The sequence below is a fragment of the Mustela nigripes genome, chromosome 7 (assembly GCF_022355385.1).
Source record: "Mustela nigripes isolate SB6536 chromosome 7, MUSNIG.SB6536, whole genome shotgun sequence".
In the NCBI taxonomy this organism is placed as follows: Eukaryota; Metazoa; Chordata; class Mammalia; order Carnivora; family Mustelidae; genus Mustela; species Mustela nigripes.
Genome location: NC_081563.1, coordinates 26,394,656 through 26,414,538, shown reverse-complemented (window position 1 = coordinate 26,414,538; position 19,883 = coordinate 26,394,656). Strand labels below are relative to the sequence as shown.

At 39.7% G+C, this 19,883-nt stretch overlaps 3 protein-coding genes across 8 annotated transcripts in view; 1 reads left to right on the top strand and 2 right to left on the bottom strand.

Moving 5' to 3' along the window:
- The window catches only part of HEATR5B (HEAT repeat containing 5B), a 105,353-nt gene extending 105,108 nt beyond the window's left edge, over positions 1-245 (bottom strand). For 2 of the 3 annotated variants that reach the window (XM_059405416.1, XM_059405418.1), the window contains exon 1: positions 166-245. The gene's annotated coding sequence lies outside the window, so the exon portion shown is untranslated. The remainder of the gene's footprint in view (positions 1-165) is intronic. The other variant, XM_059405417.1, reaches the window with a different exon arrangement.
- Positions 246-299: 54 nt separating this feature from the next.
- Positions 300-12,795, top strand: GPATCH11 (G-patch domain containing 11). Its single transcript, XM_059405415.1, has 9 exons — positions 300-467; positions 3,955-4,026; positions 4,582-4,808; positions 5,606-5,647; positions 6,292-6,412; positions 6,581-6,671; positions 7,543-7,659; positions 8,756-8,837; positions 10,254-12,795. The coding sequence occupies exons 2-9, from the start codon at positions 3,968-3,970 to the stop codon at positions 10,307-10,309; spliced, it is 795 nt and encodes a 264-aa protein (XP_059261398.1). The 5' UTR covers positions 300-467; positions 3,955-3,967; the 3' UTR covers positions 10,310-12,795.
- Positions 12,796-19,883, bottom strand: part of EIF2AK2 (eukaryotic translation initiation factor 2 alpha kinase 2) — a 46,413-nt gene continuing 39,325 nt past the window's right edge. For 3 of the 4 annotated variants that reach the window (XM_059405412.1, XM_059405411.1, XM_059405413.1), the window contains one exon: positions 12,796-19,822. In XM_059405412.1, the coding sequence (XP_059261395.1) occupies positions 19,700-19,822 (123 nt within the window). In that variant the 3' untranslated portion in view covers positions 12,796-19,699. The remainder of the gene's footprint in view (positions 19,823-19,883) is intronic. The other variant, XM_059405414.1, reaches the window with a different exon arrangement.

Here is a 19,883-nt window from a genome sequence, read left to right as displayed (position 1 = left end):
CAACCGTAGGTGACGGTGGTCCGGAACCGAGCCTGGAGACTGAGAAAGGAAAATGTTCATTACAAACTCGATTTTCCTCTCCAGCCCTCTGAAAACGTAACGGGGGGCAGGGGGTTGTGTGCATGTCACCGTGCATGCTTTGGCGGCAGACGGGGGTGGCCTCACCTCCTACTCTGGCAGGGGCTGAACAGCTGAGTTCCGGGGCGAGAAGCATCTGCCAAACGACCCGGATGCCCCGCCTCCCGCGCTCCGGCCGGCAGGAAACGAATGTAGAACGCATGCGCGGAAGCCTGGTCTTGCGCAAGCGTACTAATCACATCCTCCTAGTCCTGCCTGCCACAGGTTTCCAATTGATGGCTCGCTTGGAAACTCAGGTGGGACCTGAGGTTCAGACGTCGCACGGGGTAGGTGGGCGCATGCGCAGCGCGCGCTCGCTGGAGCTGGCCGGGCGAGAGTAGAGCTGCCAGGTAAGGGGGTGGGGACGCTGGGGACCCCAGAGGGAATAGTAAAAAGTGGTGGGCTTTGCGCTTTTTCTGACGACGCCGTCACACCATCACTGACTACCCGCTCGGGAGTCGTTGCGTCTGCGGGATGCTTGCAGCTGGGATGGACGCGAGAAGGGAGGAATCAGGGGTCCCTGGGGTGGGGATGGGGAGGACTGAGGCTTTTCTGGTTAGGTCTCTACTATACGTTCAGCTGCGTAGCCCTTCTCTCCCCTTGGATGTGTAATGGGTTTCTCCGTAGGTCTGAAGCAGCCTTCTTGTTGCCGCCTCCCTGCCCGCTCTCTGCGGAACAAAACAAGACAAACCTTACCCGAACCAGACCTACTACGGTCTAACAAACTGGCTAACTCCATTCTTCCAGGTATTCAGACGAAAAGCCTTGGAGTAATCGGTGACCTCGCTCTTTGACACACTGCTTCCCATCTATTAGCTTTACCTTTAAAGTATACCCAGAATCCGACCGCTCCAAACCACTTCCGCTGCTGTTACTGTGTCATCAGTGCCTGGATTATCGCTTTACGAAGTTTGTCCTTATGCTTGATGCGAATGGATGATGCTAAAGCATATTGTACCCACAAAGGGAAAGTTTAAAAAAAAAAAAAAAACTGGAACCTCCATTCAGATCTGCCTAACAGTTAAGAGCTAAATGGGTCCCTTAAAAATAATCTGACCTGGTTTGCAGTAAGCAAGAGCACTGAGACCTGGATTTTTTTGTGTTTAGCCATACTGAGCCTTAGTTTCTCCAACTAATAAGCTGGACTAACTATTCCTACCTTATATAATTGTTAATGGTTAAATGGAATAAAAATGTTTGAGATACCGGGTAGGCGCTAAACCATTATGTGTAAAAGTACTATTATTAAAAATGAAAATTTTGTTGAAGTTTAGAGACAGTGGGTGAATTACCACAAATGCTATGTATAATCATATATTTTTACCTTATTAAAATAAAAATAAAAAATGATAATGTTTAAGGATGCACACATGGCTGATGAAACTAGAGGTAAGAAAATTACACAATTGGTAGGGGACAAAGAGGACTCCTAGGTAGCTGACAAGGGTCATGATATGGGTGATGGATTATATTATCTATTACAGTATAATAATTTATCCCAAAATATAGCAGCTTGAAATAACTATAATCACTTATTCTCTCACAGCTTTATGAGTCAGGAATTTGTTAGTAGTTTAACTTAAGTCAGACTTTCTTAAGAAGATGTAGTGAAGATGGTAGCCCGGGCTGAATCATTTGAAGGTTTGACTGGCACTTGAGGCTCTGTTTCTAAGATGTCTCAATCATGTCTAAAATGTCTCAAACATGTCCCAACTTTGTAATGGTTGTGAACAGTGGACCTCAGGTCTTCCTATGTGGACCTTTCCATAGAGTTGCTGAAGTGTCCTCACTACATGACAGCTGACTTTCTTTAAAATGAGTAATCTAACCAGAGTTAGAGTGATCTAAGAGCTGTAGTGTCTTTTATGACCAAGAAGTCACTCTCCATCATTTCCACAATACCCTATCGGTCACAGGTCAATCCTGGTCACTGTGGAAGGGGACTGTGCAAGGATGTGGAAAACCAAAAGGCAGGAATCATTGGGGGCCATCTTGGAGGCCACTGCTTGGTTACAAGAGTGTTTGTTTCATAAAAGTACATTATCTGTACATCTGTTTTAAGACATGATAACCTAGGGAGAAAAGTGTTCTATTATTACAAAATCACAAAGACTCTTCTTGTTCTTACCATAGCTAGACATTTAGAATTTATGGTGTTTGGGCCACAGTGGTAGGGAACTTGTCTTTGGGGTTTACAGCCCAGTTAGGAAGAATACATTAAGAAATTATAAAAACAAACAAAAACAGTACAGTAATAGTTTTCCTATCCAGTGTAATTGTCCAGACTCTCAGTTGCAGTTGACAGAATCCCTATTCCAAGTTTAAGTCGTGAGGAAATTTATCAGTCCGTCTAGCTTGGAAGAATGTTAGATCACAGCATCAAAGAAAGTGCTATAAAAATCAGGGTCTTAGGAACTAGACTTAGAAACTCACTGCTTTTAGGACTACTTTTGTCCATTTTTTCTATCTGGTTTCATTCTGCAGAATAGAATCTCTTCATATGGCCAGGAAGGTGGCCATCTGAAGCCCAGCTTCACATACTTCCAGTATGTGAAGATACCAGTATGTGAAGGTATCTCCCCCCCCCCAAATCTGTATATTCTTATCATGTAAGGAAATAGACGCTTATCTTCCCTGGTTAGTTCATCACCTCCTCTGTTGCTGGGACATAGTATACCAGAATTGGGAGTCCCTGGTACGAGTACTGAGATTGCCACCCTCCACTAGAACCACATGGAGAGCAGAGGGCTGGGTTCCCAAAGGAAAGGATACAGGTAAAAACAGCATGTGTGCACTGTAACCAATGACTCCCTTTGTAACTAGCCACTGGACCAGCCGCATTGATATCACCTGGGAGCTTATTGGAAATACAAAACTTCAGGCTCTAGCTCACAATCAGACTCTGGATTTTAAGAAGCTCCTGAGGCAGTTCCTGTACATAATAAAGTTTAAGATGCACCTTTCTTGATAATTATGTTATCCCTGTAAGGGAAAATAGTTACATGATTTTAACTGTTTTGGATGGAAACTCTCCTCAAAAAATGTTTCCATATACATGAGACGTTAACTGTATCGAGTTCCAAAGGAGCAGCTTGGACGTGGAGTGCTGTAGAGCAATGCCTGAAATGGTCAGCACAGACCGAAGGAGGGTCGCCAAGGCCCAGAAGGAAGGAAATGTCTGTAGTATGTTCAGAGGCCAATGAGAAGCCCCTATGACTTAGGATCCCTTCTGCTACTGTGTTTAAGTGACTGGTCTTCCAGTGCCTACAGAGTAAAGCTTATTGAAGGATTTGAAACATGTTAAATGACCTGACTTATTTAAAAAAAAAACAGGGGCCACCTGGCTGGCTTAGTGGGAAGAGCATAGGACTCTTGATCTTGGAGTTGTGAGTTTGAGCCCCATGTTGGGTGTAGGGATTACTAAAATAAAATGAGCTTTGAAAAAATAGCTGTCTTTAAAACAAACAAACAAACCACTCTGGAGAGCATGTAGGAAACAGATTGGGAGAGGAGAGGCCAAATGCAATGAGAAGAGTTAGGAAGTAGTTGTAATAGTTTAGGTGAGAAAGAAATGCCTTAAATATAGGAAAAATGAGGGGTACTGTAGAGGAAGTCTTGGCAGAGGTTTGTAAGAGGTCAGGAATGGGCATACTGTAGTGACATTCATTTGGAAATAATAGGGGATGAAGGAGGCTTGGGGTAGAAGAGTTCTTGGGGAGCTTCACACAGAAAGCTGCTGGGAGGCACTTGAATGTGTGGGAGAGCTACCGAGAAAGGTCTATTTCCATCATAAACTAAAATAATAGGTATTGTTACTTTATCCTATTTGATTTGTAGATACTTTTGCCATATGAAGTTGAACATGGCAGAAGAAGAGGACTACATGTCTGATTCCTTCATTAATGTCCAGTAAGTAAAGATGTATACCTCATGTAATAGTATGTAGGAGATTCCTAAGTAATAGCATTGATTTTAAATGCAAGTTGAAAGGTTAGTTCTATTGCTTTATGGGAACATCTCCTACATTTTCATACAAATATACTAGGAGCCTTTATTTCCCTTTTAATGCTAAACATTGACTTCTGCCCTTGGTTCTTGTTACTCTTCTCTTTCAAGGAAATTTCTCTTCTGCTTTATTTTATCTTATTGTCTCTTCTAATTAGTATTCAGCTTTGCTCTTTATTATGTCCAAGTCCAACCTCCTAGAAAAATTAGTGTAAAATTACTATTTCAACTCTCTACTTCCTTTAGTTTCCTACAATCTGGCACCAGCCTTCATTATTTTTATTAAGACCGCCATTCTAGAGGTCACTGATTATGTTTTAATACCAATAATAACCAATAATAACAAAGGTGATCATAGAAGTGCTACTGAACTTTTAAGCAGTGTGAAATGAGTGAGTAGCAAAGTTGTGAGAAAACTTCATGTACTCATCCAAAATCCCCTTTTCCCTTATTCTTCAGACAAGACATCAGACCAGGATTGCCAATGCTGAGGCAGATCCGAGAAGCCCGTCGAAAAGAAGAAAAGCAGCAGGAAGCTAATTTGAAAAATAGGCAGAAGAGTTTAAAAGAAGAAGAACAAGAAAGACGTGATATTGGGCTGAAGAATGCATTAGGCTGTGAAAACAAAGGGTTTGCTCTGCTCCAAAAGATGGGATATAAAAGCGGTCAGGCCCTTGGCAAGAGTGGTAAGTTCCGTCTAGACGGAAGCAGGTGTTCCTAACCACCAAATGCTGATCTGTTGATGAGTACCAGAGACGACTCTTTATCCAGCTGCACCGAACTTTAAACAACTTAGCTAGTCTCTTAGGTGCTCACAAGCATATGGACAACTTTCATCTTCCTTCACCACTTCAGACAACGTTTGCCATCAAGAGCTACTTATTAGCCCAGCTTAGCCTTGAAGATGCTAACATCTGGGATGGGCAAGACTTAGAATGAAGGCAGCAGCTAAGAATGGTGACAAGAGAAGGGTTGAGGAGTGCAAGGGCCAAAAGACAGTGGAGTGACATTGAGGAGGATGGCAGGACTCTCCCCGCTTGCTCTGTACCTGTGGCAGCTGCCTCAATGAGCACCTGCTGGGACAAGCTCAGTTCCTGCTTCTCTTCTAGAAAGTGAGACTGTTTAGTAAGATGGAGAGGTCAGATGTTTGTAGTAAACTGTCTTTCTCATCTTCTCTTCTTTATTATAATGGCTTTGATCCTCACCCAGCAAGGCTTTGGTTTCTCTGGAGGCTGCCGCCCTCTTGGACATAGAGTATCAGTGTTTTCACTTCTGGAAACCCTACCTTCTCAGGGCAGAGGGGGCTGTGGGTCATCCTTACTAAGGAGCAGGTATTTGAAGGCAAGGGAGGTAGTTGATGATAGGGTATATTCAGTAAGCCGGAGGGGTATGTATAGAACATCGTAATATCGCATACCAGGTTCGCCTATAGTTTGCGGAAGAATTTCTAAAGTAGTTTGTGTGTTTTGTTCTCTTTTCTTAGGGGATGGTATTGTTGAGCCAATTCCTCTCAACGTCAAAACAGGTATATAATTATTTTTGAGCATATTTACCAGTAATAATAACTTATACTTAGATCTAGCACATGTATTTGCTTACTAAATACTTTTTTATGGTAGCACTGTTACAGTTCTTGTCAAAGGAAGCCCTCTGTAAGATGTTTCTTAAACTTCTAAGTCTTTTAAACTAAAAAATAAAAGTTTGAGTGTAAAATAAAATTTAAATCATAAAAATATGGGGAAAAATTGTAGTGACCATTAAAAATGCAAAGCTACTTTTCTCCATTGAAATCCGTCAAATTTTTCTAAGACAGATTCATCCATTTAGTGTTTTTCTTAATACTTTGGATGAATTAAAGAGAAAAATAAATATTTTATTTGTTCGTTATATTTATATAAAAGTATAACAGTTGATCCTGTTTTCCCAATTTAAAAAATTTTATATAGCGTGACTATCTTAGGAGATCAGACTAATGATCTTTGTATAAATCAAATTGTGAGTTTGGGTTTAGGGGAAAAAAAAATCTCTGGTATTTTCTCCTATTGTTCATGTTCATTGATTTTAAGTGATTGTCCTCCAATTGGAATTGTGTGTCATTTACAAATATGTTAGTTGCCATGCTTTCAAGTGTGAAGCCAGCAGGCTCCTCAGAGTTTGCTTTTTAAACAGGGAAAAGTGGTCTTGGTCACGAGGCATTGCTGAAGCGGAAAGCAGAGGAAAAACTAGAAAGCTACAGGAGAAAGATTCGCATGCAAAACCAAGCTGAAGAAACAGCTGCAGAGCAGTTTCGGTAACACCTTGTACTTGTGCTGGGTTGGGTTTCATCTTGTCTTTACTGGGGTATGTTCCCTGGAAGCTGGGCACATAAAATGGGCAAAGAGAGTACAGACTCTTCGTGGACTGTTTTCTTCTTTCAGTGAGACTGTGATTGTTTGATTGGATTTGATTTATTTTTTAGACTGCGATTTAAACATAAGCACGATGAAGTGAAGCTGGAAGGAGACCTGAGGAGAAGCCAGCGAGCCTGCCGCCAGTTGGATACTCAGAAGGCAAGGCTTTCAGCTGTGTTCCAACTGGAACACTTTTTTTGCACCCAGTGTAATTTGCCCTCTAATTAGACCCAAAAAAGAAAGAAAAGGACTCCCAAACCCACTGTATCTAGCCTGCTACCCCATAAAGCTTTCATTTAATGGGCACTACTGATCTTTGATGACTAATACTCAGATGACTTGTCCGCTGCAGGAACCGGGGTGGTCTGAATTACCCGGTAAGCCTCAGATAGCGTTTTTATATTTAATTGTTCTCTACTTATTTGAGTATCGATAACTCAGAGCTGATGCGTGTGGAAATCCTGTTCACCAGAATATTTGATTAACCAGAATAGCCTATTTTTAGTCCATATTCAGTACCTCATGCATCCCTAACTAGTAAAATCTATGGTAGATTACTATTTTAGATGTCAGTGGTTTTTACAATTCTGTTTTTTCTTTTATTTTTATTTTGCTTTGCGCTTATTTTTTATTTTGATGTTTTCATCAAAATAAAATGATTTTACTTCATTTGAAGTCTCAAAAATGTTTGTCAAATTTCCCTCATATGTAAATAGATCTCTGGAAGCCATCTCTCACTTTTCTGTATTCTCATAGCATTTTATTTTGTGTCTGTGTCATGACACTTAAGATTTCTAGCTTATATGTATTAATTTATACCCATTAGGCTACGTATACCCAAGGCTTCTTGTCCCCACTAGACCGGCAGCAACTTGGGGACAATATTCCAACTGGGTCTTTATTCCCATGGTTCATGCAGCACAATGCATGACTCTCGAGGCAATTCAGAAAATGTTGAATTGAAAGAATACGAATTCATGTTGACATGAGCATATTTGTGTTTAACTGGGAATAATTTTCTCCTTTTCAGAACATTCAGGTTCCGAGGGAAGCATGGTACTGGTTGGGGCTTGAAGAGGAGACTGAGGAAGAGGAAGAGGAAGAAAAAGAGCCAGAGGAAGATGAATATAAGAGTGAAGACTTAAGTGTATGTTTTGCCACCAGTTGTTTTTTTTTTAAGATTTTATTTATTTATTTGATAGATAGAGATCAGAAGTAGACAGAGAGGCAGATAGAGAGAGAAAGGGGGAAGCAGGCTCCCTGCTGAGCAGAGAGACTCATGTGGGGCTCAATGTGGTGCTCGATCCCAGGACCCTGGGATCATGACCTGAGCCGAAGGCAGAGGCTTTAACCCACTGAGCCCCGTCAGCCTTGGCACCATTAAGGCTTTCAGCCCAGTGATTGTTTGGGGGCAGGGGCTGCTGTTCTGTGCCTCGTAGCATCAGGCCTGGCCTCCACGCAGCAGATGCCAGTTGTATCTCTCCGTGACAACCAAAAATGTCTCCAGACGCTGCAAAATATCTCCGTGGGGAAAAATCAGCCCTTGTTGAGAACCATGACATTATAAGTTTACTAAAACTTTATTTAATTTCTTCCTTTAGCTTCAGTTTACACTCTCATCTGAGCTCTAGTTTGGATGATGGATAAACTGCAAATGTAAATTATTTTAATTTCTACCTTATTGCCTGTTAAATTTCTGGAAGTGATTCTGTAGGAGTACCTCTCTCCTCTACCCACAAAGCAAAAAAAAAAAAAAAAAAAAAAAAGTTCAAAGGAAGTAGAGATTATTCGAGAAAGGAATCCTATTTCTGTGGTTATTTATATATGAGCATTTTGTAGGAAACATTCCCAATTTGAAAAACCAGTGTTCCACTTAGCTGGGAGAACATTGGTAAGAACTTGAAGGACAAAGGGAGACAGTGTTCACTCTCATCCCACTGGGGAGGAAGATTCTTTGAAAGTAGAAGGGGTCTTTAAAGGAGGCTGATTAAAACAGAGCCAGCCCAAGCCTCATTTTCTAAATGTTAACAAGTGGTCTCTTTGTGTCTGGCAGACTTGTGAAAATATCAGGGTGGCTGATGAACTGGGATATGTTCTAATATACTCTGCCCTTTACACTTCTACCTGGTTAAGAGAGTAGCAGAAGATTTATGGCCTTGGGCTAATTTGGCAGGATCCAAAAGACGAGAAAACCAAGATTCTGTTCAGTTTGAACTATTAATGTGCCTGTGTCCTATGTCTAGGTACTGGAAAAATTACAGATATTGACTGGTTATTTAAGAGAAGAACATCTGTATTGTATTTGGTGTGGAACAGCCTATGAAGGTAAGATACTTGGCACTTTTTCAAAATATTGAACACAAATGTTCTTTAATTTTTTTTTTGAACTTTGATTTTGTGTGTGTGTGTGTGAGAAAAAGTCACATTCCCCAAAGACAATGGAAATTCTTTTTTAAAGATTTTATTTATTTGAGAGAGGGCGTGCAAGAGAGCACAAGCAGAGAGAGAAGTGGGCTCCCTAGAGCCCTACATGGACCTGGGATCATGACCTGAGCTGAAGGCAGACACTTAACCGCCTGAGCCACTCAGGCATCCCATTAACAGGCCTTATTAAAGATGCTTTTAACTTTTCAGAAACTAAATGTGCAGAAGGGAATTTTTTCAGTCTTCTATTTCAAAAGGAAGAACTTTTGAGTCTTGGGGATGATTTGTTTTCATGCTTTATTTATAAAGAGTCTTTCTTGAGCTATAGTACTTGAAAGATATTTAAAAATTTTTAAAGATTTTTATTCATTTATTTGAGAGAGAAAGAAAGAGAACAAGCAGGGGGAGCAGCGGAGGGAGAGGGAGAAGCAGGCTCACCTCTGAGCAGGGAGCCTGATGCAGGACTCGATTCCAGGACCCTGGAATCATGACCTGAGCTGAAGGCAGATGCTTAACTGACTGAGCCACCCAGGCCATCCCTATTTAAAAATTTAAAACTAGCTTTTTGGGGGCCTGGTTGGCTCAGTTGGTTAAGCGACTGCCTTCTGCTCAGTTCATGATCCTGGAATCCCCGGGATCAGCTCCCTGCTCAGCAGGAGTCTGCTTCTCCCTCTGACCCTCCCTCTTTTTTTTTTTTTTTTAAAGATTTTATTTATTTATTTGAGAGAGAGACAGTGAGAGAGAGCATGAGTGAGGAGAAGGTCAGAGAGCGAAGCAGATTCCCCATGGAGCTGGGAGCCCGATGTGGGACTTGATCCTGGGACTCCGGGATCATGACCTGAGCCGAAGGCAGTCGTCCAACCAACTGAGCCACCCAGGCGTCCCTGACCCTCCCTCTTTTCATGCTCTCTCTTAATCTCTCTCTCTCTCATTCTCTCTCTCTCAAACAAATAAATAAATTTAAAACTAGCTTTTGTGTAGTTATTGTCCCTGAACTATAAAAATCAGAATTTTGAAATCCACTCCATTTTTTAAAATTTTATTCTATTTTAAGGAAAGAAAGGGGTTTAAACCTGGCCAGATGTCTTATAGAGCCACATACATTCCCTTTTAAAACATTCACCCAAGTTGCCTTTGTTAACTTGAATTTAAGGAGTTTTTGACAGTTAAGACTGGTTAGTTCTTATTGTATCTTTCCCTGGTTTAGCTGAGTAAGTAGCAAACACAACTACAAAACGTGTTATGTTAACATAATTTGCAGCAATAGTTTACCATATAAGTCATATTAATCTTTTATTTTCTCCACATAAATCACAGATAAAGAAGACCTCTCTTCAAATTGCCCAGGACCAACTTCTGCAGATCACGACTAAGACTATTCTCAATAAAGTAAAAACTTGGAAAATGTCGCTATTACCTAAAAATAGACAATTGAGCAGTTAGAATTCCCAAATTATGCCAGTAAAGAAAAGGGGCCTTTTATATGTTGTGTTCTTTTTGTAACTTGGGAAGTATTTTGTATTTTATAGTTGTTCATCGACTTAAAAAAAAATAACAATGCTATTTTAGAACACAAGTGTTATAGACACATGAAGTTACAATTCATGACTCGATTGTGATACTTCTGGGGCTTAAGAATACCTCTCTTATTCCCCTCTTCACTTTGGAACAAATTGAGAAATAAGACATGGGAGTCAGAGTCAAAGTGTCAGCTTCATTATCAGTGAAGCTGGAGTAGAGGGCAAGGTTGGCTTGTTCTCCTATCAGGCTCCCTAAAATATCTCTGCCTGGACACAACTGCAGATCTCTGCCTTGCCAGGGATAGAGCCCACCTTTGCATTCGGAAACCCATTCAGCTTTCAAGAGAATGGTTTCAGGAGAGAGAACACACCAGGGGCTGGGCCACACGTGTTGGCTTCCTGCTTCCCAGATCGCTCATCAGATGAGACACCTGTCTGTCGAGAGGAATGAATGAGGATTCCTGGAGCTTGCTCCCGCACTTCTGTCTCCCAAGGAGCAAGAAAAAGTTCCATCCCTCCATGCAAACATGAGAAGGAGGGAAGGATATTTCCCTCGGTAAGACTGCTATCAGAGGCAACATTCCATTAATGCTACTTCGGTCTAGCCAATTTTAGAAACAAAATAATTATGATACTTCTGGCAAAATCATGACTTTTCATGAAAATGTGAATATCCATTGTAAGTGAGCGACTGCAGGTTTTGGCCAACGAAACTTAAAAACTGGGCATAACCTTAACTATCTGTTGATCCAACTACTTACTGTTTGGGAGCCCTTGGACGACATTCCCAGCAGGTGTTAATCCAACCTCTGGCTTTATTTTTCCAGACACAGAGGGCTGACTGCCTTAAAATGGGCCATTCCATTGCTGGGTAGCTCTATGTGATTTTTTTAAAGTTATTCTAAAATCTGCTTCCCTGTAATTTAATCAAATACAACTAAGGACATATTATGTGGCACACCTCTAAAGATCTTCAACCAAAATATGACATCAAAAATCACAGAACTTTTTTTAAAGTTCACAAACTCAAGTGCTTCCCAAGTGATTTTGATTCAGCTGGTCTAGGAGAATTTCTGGATATTTGTATTTATTTTGAAGTGTTAAGAATGAGTCTGATAAGCACCTGTGGATAAGAACTAGTGCTGCAGGCTAAATGTAGAGCACTATTATCTTCTGGGGTAAAATTTTACAGCTCACCTTTCAGTACCATTGAGCAAGAGATCACGCTCCTTCCTCTTATAAAAAACCACACACTCAAAAACACAGCAAAAACCAACCTGTATTTGTGTTAAGATAATCAGTAATACAACTTGTATCAGCCTATGACCTAATATGACCTAATTCATTTGTTCTCAAGTTTAGCTTGCGGAGTTTAAAAAGGAAATACAGTGTGGTACCTCCAGAGATTCTGATGTAATTGGTCAGTGTGGCCTGAGCATTACTATGCTTCATTCTACGATGCAGCAGAGCTTGCAAATCACTAGTTAGCCCTAGGCCTCCATTCTTCAGAAAATGAGTCATTATTTTTATGAAAAAAAAAAAATATATATATATACATACATACATATATGTATATAATACTAGCGTTTACACACTTGGATAATACTATTTAATATTTACTTTTTCACTTCAAAAACAATAAAATTGAATTAATAGCCACAACAAAGGAGTTCATCTTTCCTTGGAATTACAGTCAGATACTTTCCTGTCATTTCAGCCAATATCCTGACATTCATGCGGACATTCTCAAAGCCACATGGACTGCTTTAGACAGAACAGAGTTAGGCACCAGCTTCTTTTTTTGTTACTGACTCTGGAGAAAATCTCCCACCTGCCTAGTGACCAAGAATATTTTTAATATGTTCATGCATAATTAGGCTGAGAATGTGCAAATAACCTTGATGGAATCTGTGACTCCACCAGAGTTGTGGTCTGCATTTCCAGGTCAAAGGCTAGAAACAGGCCTATCTTGGAGAGTAGGAAATATCCCTCCATTCTTTAACATTGGCAAAGAAAAATACAGCATTTCAACATAGTAAAAATTTATTCTTATTAATATGTCTTTGTTGACTTGTAAAAACAATAATGAAAACCAACAGAAGCACATCATTAAAAAGAATTTTTTAATTTGCTTTAGTGAATTTGAATTTGCTTCAGTGAAATTTATGTGAAATTTGGAACTTAAATTTTAACACATCATGATGTCATTTACTTTTGTTTGTATTGTGCTAAGTTTGTTTTCAAAGTTCTATAATTTCTAAAGTGTTTTGTTTTCTTAATATAAATCCAAAATACCAGATCTTCTATAATTCAAAATAAACAGACTTTAACATACGAAATTGGTTTGCCTTAGACACTTTTATTTTAAGTGTTATTTGCCATTTGTTGAAATTTGAAAGTGAACATTATTTAGTTTTAGACACATTATTTAATTTTATACACATTTAATAAAGTGAGGTCTCACTTTATTAAAAATAAAGTGAACATTATTTAGCTTTAGACACATTTTGTAGGATCAAGCACATGAAATTCTTAATACTTTTACTTCCCACCAATTCAAAAGCACATACGGAGTTTCTGTTTTATGCAAGGCAGTACACTCACTGCCTTGGGGTATACAAAAATGAGAGACCCTGTCCCCGCTTTCCAGAAAGTCACAAAGAGTCACATAGGAATTACTGCAAGGCAAATTGGTGAGCATAATACTGAATAGCAGCAGTACTAGGGAGAGGTTTCATTGTGAGTGGGGATGATGGAACACAGAATTTGGTCCTGATGATAACCCGGGAACACAAAGTTACAAGAGTTTCAGTGTGACCCAGCATTTCCACTCTCAGGTATTTGCCCAAGAGAAACAAAAACATGAGTCCATGTAAAACTTGCCCATGAATATTCCCAGTAGCATTGTTAGTAATAGCAGGAAAGTGGAAAAAACGCCAATGTCCATCAACTGATGAATAGATAAATAAAATGTGATCTATCCATATAATGGATAATTGTTGGCAATAAAAAGGAATGAAATACTGATCCATGCCATGACATGGATGAACCTTGAAAACATTTTACTAAGTAAAAAAGACCAAATGTTGTATGATTCCATATAAATGAAATGTCCACAGTGGGCGATTCTATAGAGATGGGAAGTAAATCCATGATAGATTAGTCTTTGGGGGAAGATGAGGAATCATTGCTAATGGGCCTGGGTTTTCTTTTCGAGTGACAAAAATGTTTTAAAATTGTGATGGCTGCACGACTCTGAACATACTTGACAACACTGAACTGTTAAGGTTTAAATGGGTGAATTGTACCGTATGTGAATTTTATCTTAGTAAATTTTATTTATTTATTTTTAAGATTTTACTTACTTATTTGACAGACGAAAATCATAAGCAGACAGAGAGGCAGGCAGAGAGAGAGGGAGAAGCAGGCTCCCTGCTGAGCAAAGAGCCTGATGTGGGACTCAATCCCAGGACTCCGGGATCATGACCTGAGCTGATTAACCCACTGAGCCACCCAGGAGCCCCATATCTTAATAAATTTTATTTAAAAAAAAAAGATTTGAAGTAAATATTAGGTAGAAACCGTAGTAGAAAGCCACTGAGCGCAAAACCTTATTCAAGTAACACAGCGAGCCTGTGTGGTGGGTGCTCATTCAAGTAACAGTGAATGTAGGTCACGAAGCGGGACCCTCCAGAGGAGTATGGCCCTGCCAACACCCCGATTTCAGCCAGTGAAACTCATTTCAGACTGCTGGCCTCCAAAACTGTCAGAGAATAAATGTGTGTTGTGCTCAGCCTCCAAGTTTGTGGTAATTTTTTAGAGCAGTCATAGAAAACTGATACAGGTCTCAAATTAACCCCCAAAGAGCCACACATATTTGAGAGAGATTGTTACCTCACAGTTTTACCTATTACACACTTTTCAGTCAGAGTTTAAACCATTAGTGAGGCCACTGTACATCAATCAGCTGTAGTGCCTCCATCTGAGACCTTTCTGCAGAAATGTAGGCTTGGGATAGGCCATAGTCACAGATACAGAATCACAGACGTTACAGACTGGCTGGACATAAAAGTAAATATCTAAATGGATTGTCCGTCATATTCTGTCCCTCAGCCTGCCTTCCTCTATATGATCTCCCTGGGCAATCCCCTAGATTCAAAGTTAAGCTGCAGGGGTTGCTTCCAGACAACATACACCTCATTCTGCATGTGTTTCCATCCTTTTGGCTGTGTCCCTATGGTGCGTTTCCTACAGTCTGCTCTACATCTTTACCTGAATATTCTGACTGCAACACAAACATGGCAGCATCTCCACATGAGAGCTCCCATGTTACCTCCCTTAAGTGTTCACCTCACTGTGCGGACAAATGTACAGTGGCCTCGCGACTGGCTTAAATTCCAATAAAAAACTGTGTAATAGATAAAAGTGTGAGACAAAATAGCTCTCAAGTATGTGTGGCTCTTCAGGGGTTAATATGATTGAGGTCTCTATTTCCTGTCATGGCATCCTAATCCAGCCACATGCCTTCAAGCAAACCTGAGGCAATGTCTGCTGCTTACCTTCTTCTTAATCCTCACAGTTAGTTCCCAACTCCTCTTAGTCCTAACCCCACTATTTTTTCCAGGCCGACACAGCATCTCAGCATTCTGGTCTTTCAAATATAGTCTCTTCCTGCTTCAACCCATTCTGAGCATACTGTTTTAAAGAACCGGTTGGGTCACACCCTTGCTCAGCAAACAAAGACCTCATTTGCCACCTTTGGAGGTTGCCAGGGCACCAACTCATTCTAAAAATAAATATCCCATCTGTCCCATTTAAGTTCTTTATAGAAGAATCACAGATGACAAAGAGGTCTGATAGGATCCGAAAATCCCTGTTTTGCAACCCCTAAAGAAATAATGGATCCAACCAACAATCATCAATGGTTGCCAAAACTGTTAGGTGGAAGATGGGTAAGAAACCTGATAGGACATGACACCCCCGGAGCCCACCAATCAATCTTCAGATCACCAAAATGAAACAACCAAACATATTCCTCCCAAAGCGATGCCAAAAAAAGTATCCAGCATCACCAATGCAGCATTCTTGGGGGAAAAAATCGGAACCAGAATCAAATCAATCTTCTAGTTCTAACTAGACACCATGGGATGTTATCAGTCAAACCCTGAATGAAGGAAATTCTACAGGATATGTGATCCAGCTCCTTCCTCAAATGAATGGCAAGAGGAAAACATTGAAAACAGAGGTAAGTGTTATGGTAAGAGACAGTGATGGATCCTGATTTAAACAACCAGTAAAAATATTTCTTTTGTGAAGAAAACTGAATACATTTAAGATTATTGTGTGATGATCAAAGAAATCTTATTAATTTTGTTGAATGAAAATGTTATCGTGGTTTTGTTGAAATTCAAAAGACCTTGTATCAGAGATACGCTTTTAAGTATTTACAAGTGAAATTATATAACACCTAACATTCATTTTAGAATACTACAGTAAAAATTTTTTTTAAAAAAGGGACAGATATAACAAGAAAGGTAGAATATTGATCGTTATTGAAACTGGGTGATGGGTACACAGAGTATCGCTCTACTTTTCTATTTTTATAGATTTTATTTATTTGAAAGATAGCAGGGGTTGGGTCAGAGGAAAAGAGACAGCGAGAAGCAGGCTCCCTGCTGAGGGGAGCGTAAAGCCTGACTGGGGGCTCAATCCACCACCATGAGATCATGACCTGAGCCAAAATGAAGAGTCGAATGTTTAACCAACTGAGCCACCCAGACGTTCCCCTTATTCTCTGTTTTGACATATGTTTTAACATAAAGATTTATTAAAATACGAATAATATTAGAATCATTCATTATTCTATAATAAAAAATGAACATGCCAGGAACCTCAAGTTATGAACACTCAAGTAGGGAATGGATATTGTGAGTTTATGTTTCTAGTCAGTGTCCTGGATAATGGAGTCTTGGAGAAGCTAGTATTTAGACTTCTAAACATTTCATCTCAGTTACGTGAGTGTGCACCTATATGTGTGTGCACATGGATATGTCTTATGTTCACATATGTGTCTGACCTTATGGATGTGGAACTGGTGCAGTTGCACAAAATTCTGTGTTCAAGAAGTGCCCCATGCTTGATTTTTGAACAAAGTCCTCATGTTTTGATTTCACTTGGGTCCCACAAATTATGTATCTGGACACACACACACACACACACGTATATGCATAAAAGCTAAATCACTTATGCGCATTAATAACTTCTATATCCTCCAACGAGATTTATCAGTTGTTCAGCTATTAACATTTCACCCCATTTGCTTTCTCCTTCTCTTCATGTACATAATTGATTTTTGCTGAACATTTGAAAGTTGCCAATATTGGGGCACCTGGGTGGCTCAGTCAGTTAAGTGTCTACCTTCGGCTCAGGTCATGATCGAGCCCCACGTTGGGCTCCCTGCTCAGCGGGGAGTCTGCTTCTCTCTCTGCCTTTCCGCTACCCTCCCACCCCCTTCCTGCTCTCTCTCTCAAATAAATAAATAAGCAATCTTTAAAAAAAGAAAAGAAAGTTGCCATGATCATGCACTTCACCCCTAAGTACTTTCTCATGCATTACCTAAGAATAAGACATTTTCCTGCAAGACAATATCATTACCACACCTACAAAAATTATCCTCTAGGGGCACCTGGGTGGCTCAGTGGGTTAAGCCTCTGCCTTCAGCTCAGGTCATGATCTCAGGGTCCTGGGATCGAGCCCCGAATCGGGCTCTCTGCTCAGCAGGGAGCCTGCTTCCCCCTCTCTCTCTGCCTGCCTCTCTCTCTGTCAAATAAATAAATAAAATCTTTAAAAAAAAAATTATCCTCTATAATGCCATCTAATATGCAGTCAATATCCAAATGTTCTTAATTGTCCCCAAAACAACTTTTTTTTAAGATTATTTATTTATTTATTTGAGAGAGAGAGAGAGAGTGAGTACAAGCAGGCAGAGCAGCAAGCAGAGGGAGAGGGAGAAGCAGGCTCTCCGCTGAGCAGAGACTCGATGTGGGACTCAATCCCAGGACCCTGGGATCATGACCTGAGCCGAAGGCAGCTGCTTAACTGACTGAGCCACCCAGGTGCCCATGCTGTTCTGTTTTTTTTTTTTTTTTAATATCTAAGATACAATCAAGATTCAAGCATTGTATTTGGTCATGATATCTCTCTAGAGAGTCTCTTACTACTTAGAATACTTCCTCTACTTTTTTTTTTTTTAATGATATTGGCTTTTTTTTTGAAAACCCCAAAGTAATTATCTTATAGAATGACTTCATTCAGGGTTTGTCTAATAATTTCTTCATGATTGAATTTCAGTAAAATGCTTGGGCAATAAAACTAAATATGTGATAGTGTATAATTCTTACACCAATCACATTAGGAGAGGCATAATATTAGTTTGTCCCACCTTCAGTGATGCTAGATTTAACCAAGTGGTTATTGAGGAGAGGATGAGATCTTTCCATTGCAAAGGTGAATTTCCCCTCTTCCCCTTCTGATATAACATCTGTGGGATTATGCTTAATTCCTGTGAAGATCTTGTTCCCCAAAGCCTTTCAACCAATAGCTTTAGCATTCACCGATAAACCTTCCCTTTGTCACATACTCCTTTGGGAGTTGAAAACCATATTAACTGCTTTTAGTAACTTTTTAGAAATAGCCATAAGCCAGGCACTTGGGTGGCTCAGTGGGTTAAAGCCTCTGCCTTTGATTCAGGTCATGATCCCAGGGTCCTGGGATTGAGCCCCACATCGGGCTCTCTGCTCAGCAGGGAGCCTGTTTCCTCTTCTCTCTCTGCCTGCCTCTCTGCCTACTTGTGATCTCTGTCTGTCAAATAAATAAAATCTTTTTTTAAAAAACTGTAAAATTATATGACAATTTTAGAAAGGTAGTTGGTTGCTCTAAAATTTAAATCAACTTTCAGGTTCTTCCAGAATGCCACCCAAATTATCTTCTGCTATTCCCTCCAGCAATCCAGGGAAATAAATGAGTATATCCAGTGCTCCTCAGGTATATCTCTTCAGAACTCAAGCCACGCCTCTAGCCCATTCAGTTCCTCTCTACTCAGTTAAACCCCTCCCCTACTTGAAGTCTCACTGGAATGCCAGGCCTAAGCCCTGCACCATGATAGGTTAAGTAGAAAGGAGTCTCACATGAACCTCTCCACATTGACTACTTTCTGTGCTTACCTCCTGCCTTCCAGCGCAGCTGTATCTTTATATCTGTGTTCTAACAGATACAAAATGTATTTAAGATTTAAAAAAAAAAAAAAAAAAAGAATAACTAGGCAGTAAGCAGTAGTAAACTCAACAGTCAGTTTAAGAAAAAATGGTGAATTGTTACCTTTGCAGTTCACACCCCCCCCTCCCCCTCCCCGGTCACAACACTTCCGTCCCTTCTCAGAGAATCACTATGGGATTTAATATTTCTTATTCCTTTCTTTCCCTTTATTGTTGGATCGCACTTGTTTGCATTTCTAAACAAAATTATTTCATTTAGCCTTCTCTGGAACTTTATGTGAAGAGAACCATTCTGTCTATATTTTCTGTAACCGGCTGTTTGTTGAACATTATGTTCCTATGAGATAAATCATGGTACTGTATTTAGCTTATCATTCATTCATTTTCACTGCTATATAGTATTACAATGTGTGAAAAAATACAATTTATTTATCCATTCTTCTTGTGATGGACATTTTTTTTGTTCTTTTGGCTGTTACAAACAGACTTTCTATGAACATTCTTGTAGGCATGCACATGGAAATGGAATTGATGGCTTTGAGGGTATATAAACCTTCAGCCTAACCAGATCTGACCAAACTGTTTTCCAAAATCAAAAAACCACTTATCTTTTTATGAATATCATATTTCTTTAATGAGCTGGTTAGCTATCTAAGACAGGGAAAGATCTTCTTGTGTTTTTTGGCCCAGAAAGAATGAACACTTAACATTTATTAATTGATTGATTCACTAATAGATAGAAAAAATTTGAGAGATTCCCTATGTTTATAATAAGGAGATAAAACAGGAAAATAAGGCAAATGTACAAATGCTTTTGAAGTTAAAAAAAATTCAAATCTTCCTAAAATGTAGTGAAAAATTAAGGGAAAATTTAAAATAGAAGGTAAATACCATCGGTAGTCCCTAGAAGATTTTAGACAGTTACAGAAAAATTGAATATCCAAAGTAGGATACTTTTTTTAGAAGGGCTCTAATACGTGCTTCGTTCCTTTTTCACTGCAACATTTTTCCACTCCTTCAAAGTCTCCAGTATTTCAGAAGCATTAGGTCGCTTTGTGGGATCATGTGACAGTAATTTCTGCAGAAGAAATTTCTGTAATGATAATGAGTCAATACTAAGAAATAGAACATTGCAATAAATAAAATTATGATTA

Bases quoted from the DNA above. Each gene is read 5' to 3' on its own strand.
- GPATCH11 (XM_059405415.1), top strand. From the start codon at position 3,968: ATGAAGTTGAACATGGCAGAAGAAGAGGACTACATGTCTGATTCCTTC. The intron at 4,027-4,581 runs GTAAGTAAAGAT...CTTATTCTTCAG, and splicing joins GATTCCTTCATTAATGTCCA to ACAAGACATCAGACCAGGAT. The intron at 6,413-6,580 runs GTAACACCTTGT...TTTATTTTTTAG, and splicing joins ACAGCTGCAGAGCAGTTTCG to ACTGCGATTTAAACATAAGC.